The sequence below is a fragment of the Pygoscelis adeliae genome, unplaced genomic scaffold (assembly GCF_000699105.1).
Source record: "Pygoscelis adeliae isolate BGI_AS28 unplaced genomic scaffold, ASM69910v1 Scaffold14, whole genome shotgun sequence".
In the NCBI taxonomy this organism is placed as follows: Eukaryota; Metazoa; Chordata; class Aves; order Sphenisciformes; family Spheniscidae; genus Pygoscelis; species Pygoscelis adeliae.
Window position 1 is genome coordinate 5,090,966 of NW_008825109.1, and position 8,323 is coordinate 5,099,288.

The 8,323-nt window shown below is 47.1% G+C and overlaps 2 protein-coding genes across 2 annotated transcripts in view; both read right to left on the reverse strand.

Annotated features, from left to right (window-relative positions):
• GTF3A (general transcription factor IIIA) overlaps positions 1 to 4,852 on the reverse strand; it is a 72,774-nt gene extending 67,922 nt beyond the window's left edge. The window contains exon 1 of the mRNA XM_009327870.1: positions 4,768 to 4,852. Within this exon, the coding sequence (XP_009326145.1) occupies positions 4,768 to 4,852 (85 nt within the window). The remainder of the gene's footprint in view (positions 1 to 4,767) is intronic.
• A 2,519-nt stretch (positions 4,853 to 7,371) lies between these two features.
• Positions 7,372 to 8,323, reverse strand: part of RASL11A (RAS-like, family 11, member A) — a 6,712-nt gene continuing 5,760 nt past the window's right edge. Inside the window, exons 2-3 of the mRNA XM_009327872.1 lie at positions 8,214 to 8,293; positions 7,372 to 8,010 (exon numbers count right to left, since the gene is read on the reverse strand). Coding sequence (XP_009326147.1) covers positions 7,558 to 8,010; positions 8,214 to 8,293 — 533 coding nt within the window. The 3' untranslated portion in view covers positions 7,372 to 7,557. The remainder of the gene's footprint in view (positions 8,011 to 8,213; positions 8,294 to 8,323) is intronic.

The window sequence follows — 8,323 nt, forward strand, 5'->3', positions numbered from 1 at the left end:
ACAGGACCCTATCGGCCATTGCACCCTAAAACACCTCCAGAAGCCTTGTGCCACACCTTGTGGCATGCAACGCAAAGCCTGTTTTGCGTTATAAAAATGCCACTCTCATGGGCTCAAACACAGCTCTTGTATCATTTTGGATATTTTGAACTGCAGGAGAAAAAAAAGGGGAAAAATTGTCATTAGGGACTTGAGTATCCCAGAGGGCCCAGAAGAGACCCAGAACTGAATACTATTTCCTGTAGACCTGGCTAATCTAGCAACAATTAGAATCATAGAATCATAGACTAATTAAGGTTGGAAAAGACCTCTAAGATCTAATTAGTTTTAAGCAGAGTAGGTACGGATCAGTCCACAGGGCCTTGGGGCTGGGATTTAGTCACCAGCCCTCTTTCAGCTGGCAGCATAGGCACAGCTGTGGAAACTTAAGGTCGATTGCCAGGGGAGGCCTCCCCCGTGGCTGCAAGTCATGTCCCCTAGCTCAGCTCCCTACTAGCAGGACGTTGAAGACCAGGGAGGGTGCAAGCAGTGAAAGGTGGAGCTCACCGTGTTACCTCCATGTAAGTAAGAAGCTTTTATAATTATCAGTTTCCTTTGTACAGCTTGGAGGCATGTGTCTGTGCAGTGTGGTGGGAGCAGAAGTGACCTCTCCTTCTCTGCTGTACCCACGTGGAGGGGGACCCATGAAAATGCCAGTCTTCTCCAGTGTTTTCCCCTTACCGTGCAAGGGGACAATGCAGGCAGCAAGGCAGCTCGTTGCCCAGATTAAAATAACTCAGTTCTGCTTCAGATCTTGCTTATATTTTACCAGCTTCGTATCTGAACATTTCATTAACAAAAGCAAATGGACTATAACGTCTTCTAAGCAAGCTTGCTCAGAAATCCCTGAATCAATCAAAAGCCAGGGAAAACAAGTCATTGCATCTGATGCATGAGTTCTTGGAATTTTAGCTGTATTAGGCAATATCTCTTTGTTCACTCAAATTAGCCTAATTGCACACATATTTATTGTCCACTGTTCTTTAGTATCTAGGCAAAATCAAAGGAGGCTGTTTCAGTACAGAGATAGCAATTTTGCATGAGAAATACGGATAGTTTTACATCAGACTAATAATGCTATTCCATTATTCAAAACCAGAGCTAAAATTAGCAGGCACCTCAACAATCAGATGCATATTTTATCCTCAAGGTATGAGCCTGAATTAGCACAGACCTCTGCCTCCTATCAATAGCCCTTATTTCTATATGGGCTCTTTTACGCCAAGATCATTGGCATGAGATAGGCACGTGAGACTCAGACTACCTTTTACGTTTGTATCTTCCTATTTAAATACTAAAGGGACTCCAGAAGTCATGCTCCGTTTGCATCCATTTGCTATGTGCCGGAAAACTACATAAACCTCCAGATCTGATGTTTTATATACATTTTTAATAGCAAATCACTTGCTGTTACCTGTTTAAAGGAAAATGGAGTCAAACCCACCTGCAGAATTGCACCTGCTTGTGCTCACTACAGAAGCACCGGTGCTTTCTTGAGGCCCTCCTTGAAATTATACGGCATCTTTCCCCCTGTTGGGTGGCCAAGGGATGAGGGAGCCCCTAGCACAGAGCAGGTGCTGTAGCTCATCTGCACATTCTAAATAACAGCCAAAGCCTTGTTGTGCAATAGCCACGAAATGGTCCATTAGGAGGTCTTTTAATAGGCCATATGTGAGCAGCACTTGGACAGATGGAAAAACTCCCTCTTGACCAGTACTGTGTTTTAAGCACCCTTAATCTGCAGGGACATTGCTACTTGAATGGAATACTGGGCACCTTGAAGAATGCAATAAACCCAAACAAAGCTCTCTGGTTTAGTCTCTATACGTTATCTGAGACATGAAAGTGTGAGAGAAAGGGTAAAAGAAATCATAGTTCTGGTATAAAATCCTCAAATGTCCCACCTGCCTGTGCTGATGGAGTGGTTACTTCACACCTAAAGCCCAGGCCAGCTTTTTCCCTACTCAGTTCAGAGGCAGGTGGAGGAAATGTGGCTGCTCAAAGATGGTGAAGAATGACAAAATACTGTAAATCTGGATCAGGGACTTGTCTCCTCATTGCTGGGGTGCACAGACCAGGGTGGGGCTGCACAAGGCAGGGGTTTCACCCAGGGTGGTTCCTCCCTGTGGAGGAGCAAAATGGTCAGATGTGCCGCCTCCTCTTCATGGGCTGTAGAAGATGCTTTGCTCAGAAGCTGCTGAGATATCTCTGTTCAGGTGAGGGGAGTCCCCCCAGCTGCTGGGCAGGACCCAGGGCTAACTCCTGGGGGCTGGGGGGGGCAGTTGCCCCCATCACTGGCACTGGGCATCACAGGGTGGCAGCCAGGCCTTTTCCTTCCCAGCAGCTGAGTGCAACCCATTTATTTTCACCCAAATCAGCCTAATCACATCCATATTTATTGCCTGCTGTTGTGTTACGGGTAGGCAACACCTCCTTAGCTGCTTCAGATCCTAGGGGGCTGCCAATACCATGCTGCTGTTACTGTGGTTTCTCCATGATCTCTGTGCTCCTGGGGCTTCTGCCACTTCTATCTCTTAGGGTTAAAGAGACCTTCAGACTTCTTAATATCAAAAGAAACAGTATCAGTGGGAAGTCTGCTTGCTGAGCATGGTTCAGATCAAACCGTGTTCTCAAAGGCTCCTGGAAGGGTTCAGGGCTGTGAGCCCCAGACAGCAGGAGCATTGCTTTGCCTGTTTGCAGGAGGGGAAGGAAGTATCAGCTGCAGGACCAGAGTTTGTAATTCACCTTGCTGCCCCAGCTGGAGGAGAGTTTAGTCCCCTCTTCTAAGAGCTGCACACAGAAACAATATTTGCTGATATTGGTTTACCATCCCAAGGGGGGAAATTACTATGAAATGTTTACAAGGACCATTTGAAACCTGAGAAGAGGATGTTTTTAGTAGTGCGGAAAGAGCCAAATACCTTAGAAGAGAAATATTCCAGCTTTAAGAATTGATTACCACTTCCCAGTAATGCAGGTTCACTATTAAATAACCTTGCGCAATTTCCTGGACAGATACATTTTAATGGCAATATTGTGCACAGATCAAAAGCAAAATACGGTTCACTGAACTGTGACTGTGCAAGCCCAGGCACATGGGCAGATGCCTTTGCCTAAACACTTATCGAGCAAAGTCCGGAGGATGAGACATGGGGCTAAAGCAGCCACCTATACACAGCAGCTCACACCATGAGGGCCTCTGGGTGAGGATTTCTCCTATGGATGGTTATTTTCAGTCCAGGAAGGAAAGCATAGATAGTAAACAACCAAGTGCATTTTTAAAAGCCGCAGCTGTGACATCTATGGAGCTCTACAGTCATTATGCAAACTTTACTACATAGCTTTTTAGTTGTAAATCGAGTATCATAGGCTAGTGAAATGGATGCTCAATTTCTGTATCCTAATTTTTCTTTTGGTAGCGTGGGAAGATAGGATATAACTGGTTATGCTCCACAACGTACACTGGCATAACAAGTCACAGTGCGTATTTATGCTTCTTTCAGTCAAGAGCATCAAGCAATGAATGTAGTGAGAAAACCTCATAAATCAGTTATCTGAAAACCATTTTCAGTAAAAAGGCATTGCTTTCTCCTTCTTTTTACATAGGCGGAAAGAGGAGAGCGGTGGAAGAGCAAGTCTGAGAATCAATGGGGTTTTCTGGAAGTCTGAATTGTCGCTAATTACCCAAAATCCAAGCTGAGCTGCTGTTTTGTGAGCCATGTTCTAACTCATAATAAGCTTTTCAGGGATGTCACTCTGAAGGTTTCTCAGGAAGACAGCTTTTTGGAGGATCGCATGGTACCTCGGTGAGTGATGCAGTGACAGCATCACCCCAGGAGATATTGCTCCTAGAAGGACAACTGGCTTCGGATCCTGGCTTTAGGAGCATCTGAAGAGATCCTGTTGTCTTACTGGTGTGAATAGCCAACCATCACGTGCCAAGTGCAACAACTGCTGCAAAAGGTCAACTTTCCCTAAAGGATTTTCTTCTGAACCTATTCAGACCTTTCTAAATAAACAGCAGCCTCACCAAAAGCTGTTGAAGTCCCACAGGACTAAAATTGTTTTATAGGAGGTCCAGGCATGGGGTGCAGATTTGTTTCTAGTCGTCTGTCCATCCAAGCCTCGACCACTTTTGCTCCCTGTCTGAAGATGGAACCCAGCTCTTACACACGATGTGAACGTGGTCCTTCTTGTCCGCGGTCCATCTTGTCCACGGTCCTTCATCTGAACAAACCACAGAAATACAGCATGGACCTGTGGCAGTGACCATCGCATGTGCTGATAGCCTGCGTGCTGCCAGGAGGCAGCAAGGAAGCAGCCGGGGTCCAGGCTGCTCGAGCAGGGCAGGAAGCAAGGGGACATCCGTAAAGCCTTTTGAAGAACGTATCCCTATCTTTGTCTAGGGATCTGCGGCTCCTGAACTGAAGCACACGGAACAGGTTGATGGCAGCTATTTTAAAATTCATGAAGTCTTAAAGCATTACCAGATGATTTCAGTGCTGGGAGATAACTAGACAAAATGGCCCAACAGGAGGGAGATGCTGATGTAGTAGCAGCCATAATAGTGCATGATGCCGCACACGTCCCTGCTTCTGAAAACCCACTCATCCGTCTTGTCAGGGGAAATTGCTGTGATTCTGTTTCATAGCAGAGGTGGTGGGAGGAAGGAGGCAGATGCATATTTTCCTCTGATCAAGGAGAAAGGCCAGGCTGTGCCCCACTTACCTTCCTGAAGCCACCCTGGCCTCCGGGTGAAAGGCTTAGAGACCGGTGATAGCAAGTATTTGGTAGGGAGGGTGCAAGTGGCCATGGTCCAAGAGAAACAAGGCTTTGGGGCTCCTCTGCTAGCACTTGAGAGATGGCTTTCCCTCCCTGCCCCAGTGTGCCCCTCTTTGTCTGCTCGCCCCGGACTGAAGAAAATGCCAGGGCACCTTCTGGCTGAAGGTAAATCTGTGCCAGCCAGGGCAAATTCTGGCAAACAGGTTAAATGCCTAATTTATGTATCTGTACCCGAAAGTGTTATCCAGAATGCCCCAGCTCAGCTGCTGCCTTACACTGGAGGCAGGTCGGAGCAGCCCTCCCTCCCTGCCATGGGTATGCTTTAGACAGTGAGATTCCCCATTACATCCCCGAGGGGCCTCATCCTGCTCCCAGCACGCAGCTGAGCCAGCCTGACAGTGTGGGGAGGGGATGGGTGGGTTTGCACCTCCACCTCAATGTGGGTGCCTACATAACGAGGGGCATCTCTTTAGGTTCTCCCCATAGGAGAGAAATCAGAAAAATCACTGTATTTGCCCTCCTGCCCATCTCTCCCCCTCGTGTGCCTGGCAGCCTCCTGCCCAAACTCTCCCCCTGTACCACCACACAGCCAGGACAGCTGCCAGTGGCTTCTAAAGGCTCACAGGGAGGCAGCGGGAGGCAACCAGAGGTTGGTGCCTACTGGTTTTTTTCACCAATGGCCTTTGATGACCATGGTGAGATGCAGAGAGGTCCAGTACAGGTTACCTGCCCTTTTAGCGTATTTTGTGCCCATGTATGAACTGGATACCTTTAGCAACTTGCTCAGTGAAAATCTGTACTGGATGCGTGAGTAGGAAATCCAGCTTTGTCATTTCCAAAGACAAAAGCTACAGTTTAAAGAATTACCAAAACCATATCATAGTGGTAATTTCTCTTGGAAACAATGTTACCCCTGATTCAGGAATGTGAAATGCTGCATAAATATCCCACTTGTGATTTTTCAAATTCCCCTCCAGATTTCCCCATGAATGCGTGGCCTGTGTGGTGAGTTCGAGTCTGCCAGGGATGTGCTCATGCTCATCAACCCCGTCCCCCTGCTCACCTCGAGTCTGCAGCCCAGTGTCCTGGGTCTGGCAGAGCAACTTTCAGTGAAGAAATATTTAAAATGTGTTTTAAACAGTACTTCTATTTGTCCAGGCTGTCACTGTGCTTTTGCACTTCCATTAATTCAAGAGTGTTGGACCCATTTTGCAGTCCAAGTTTCAGTCTGGTCCTGCAGGTCTGGAGCTGCCTCCCTTCAGCTCTCCTGCTCCCTTTGGTAGGGCAGCACTGGGCCTTCAGAGAGGAGATATACAGGTAACATGCCTGGACTGATGTTGTGTGCGTGGCCCTTGATGGGGAATAGTGCTGCTGGCATCCCACACCCCTACCCAGCGCTAAAACGGGCCTCTGATGCTTCCTTGCAGAGCATCACCTTGCTCAGTTACCCTTCCCTCGATTGCCACCATCGTGAAGACTTTCATCTGCAGATCAGGAGGGGAGGTGTCCCAGAAATTTTCAAGTCCCAGGGGTCAGAAACAACAGATACTGCCCACTAACTACAAGGGACTTCTGCAGCAGTTACCTGCCTTTCCTAACAAAGGCAAGAAGAAAAGGGTCTTTGGACTTAACCTCTGAAAACAAAATAATAAAAAAACCTATCTTACTGGAGCTGTGTGTGAGCAGGAACAGCAAGTTTCCCCCTGTACAGATTACTCCACTTCCACACTTTCTACTCAGCATGGAGCAGAGCTTTATTTTTTTTACCAACACAATGCAGATACTTCAGAGGCATATTTGAAGTGCAAAACCCACGTTCCATGCTTAGACATCCAGCAAACAGTTAGTAAAAACCATTCTAGTATGGTGTAGAGCTTATGTGAAATAAGAGTGAGAAGTCTAACCTGTTTCCAATGGCTACAAAATTGCCCTGCGGAAGACAAAGATGTGATTCCTTTTAAGTGTAGCTATTTTCTGTTAAGGGAACCTACGCATCAGTCCTTCCTACCACACATCTTCAGGGAAAGCAACAGCCATCCCACACGCTCCTCTGCTGCGGATTGCTCAGCGCTTTGTCCCACGGTAATCTGTAGGAGAAACTCAGCCCTCCTGTTAAATGCTTGGGGCCTGAAAGATTAATTCTGTGGGCTAGATCTCTAAAGCAAGCGGTGCAGCACATCAGAAATTGGAACTCATTCCTAACAGCTTATCATCACTCAGGCGATTACAGGTGCAAGCAAAACAGCAATCTTTGAGGGAGAACAGAGATCCTATCATAATCAGAATTCTTACAGATAGTTTTATATTTTTCATGTTTAATAGAGCTTTTTTTTTCCCTCTCCATATAAAGCTTTCCATCAAAGGCTTTCCAAGTGTTTTATAAAGGCAGGTGAGTATTATATCATCGTCACTCCCATTTTACAAACAGGAAACGGAGACCCCAAAAAAGTCATTTTGAGCAGCATAAAACAGCAAATCCCAGCCCAAAACAGAAATGGAATCAAAGTCTCCTGGCAAAAATTCCTTTCTCCAACTACCACTATTTAGTTGCTATGCAGCTTTTTTTTTGTTTTGTAAAAATAACCCAACCAGTCAAACAAGAAAGAACGGCAAGGAAATCGCGAGCTTCGACATACTTACTTCCATACTGCTGGCATTAGTACAAAAATAAAGATTTTTGTTAACTAGTTTACAAAAACAAAGTCTGTTAAGTCACGCAGGATCTCATTGGGGGGTTCATTTGACTTTAGAAGATAAAGCCTGTTTGAAACGTCTCTTTAGATCTTGCATGTTGGGAGATTTGGGCCGAGGGATGATGGACGACCGCCTCCTGTCCGTGCTGCCGGCGTGCTGTAGTTTGCTGACCTCCTTGCAAAGGTAATGGAAAACATCACAGACGCCTTGGGAGTCGTCACTCGTGGAGATTTCCAAGAACAGGCTGCCCAGTTCATTTGCCAGCTGTGGTCCCTCTTTCGCCTGTACTTGCCTGGCATGGAGGAGGTCTGCTTTGTTCCCCACGATAATGATGGGAGTCCTGGCATCTGGGTGGACCTTGCGTATGTACTGGTAGAGAGGTCGGACTGACTGGTAGCTGCTGTAGTCTGTGATGGAGTAGACCAGGAGGAAGCCCTCTGCCCACTTCACGCACCTGGACAGGGAGTCCAGCACCTGCACGCAGTCTTCCTGCATCTGCGGTACGACAGAGAGCACAAATTTGGCATTGCGTTGTGAAAGTATAAAGCCTGCATCGTAGATAGCACCGTTAAACAGGTCCAAATGGAAGCCTGAGCCCTGTCTCAGGAAACTGAGCCAGGCCTCGTATGAAACTGGGGCTCAAAAGCTGAGCCTTTAGGTGGCAGAGAAGAACCGATCGGTCCGAAGCATCTCCGTACCTGGATGCACCCCGGCGTGTCTTGGATCTGCACGGCAACGTGGTCCCCGTCCAGATGGACCAGCCTGGAGTAGAGGTTGCCTGGGGAGCAGAGAGCCGTCAGGCACAAGC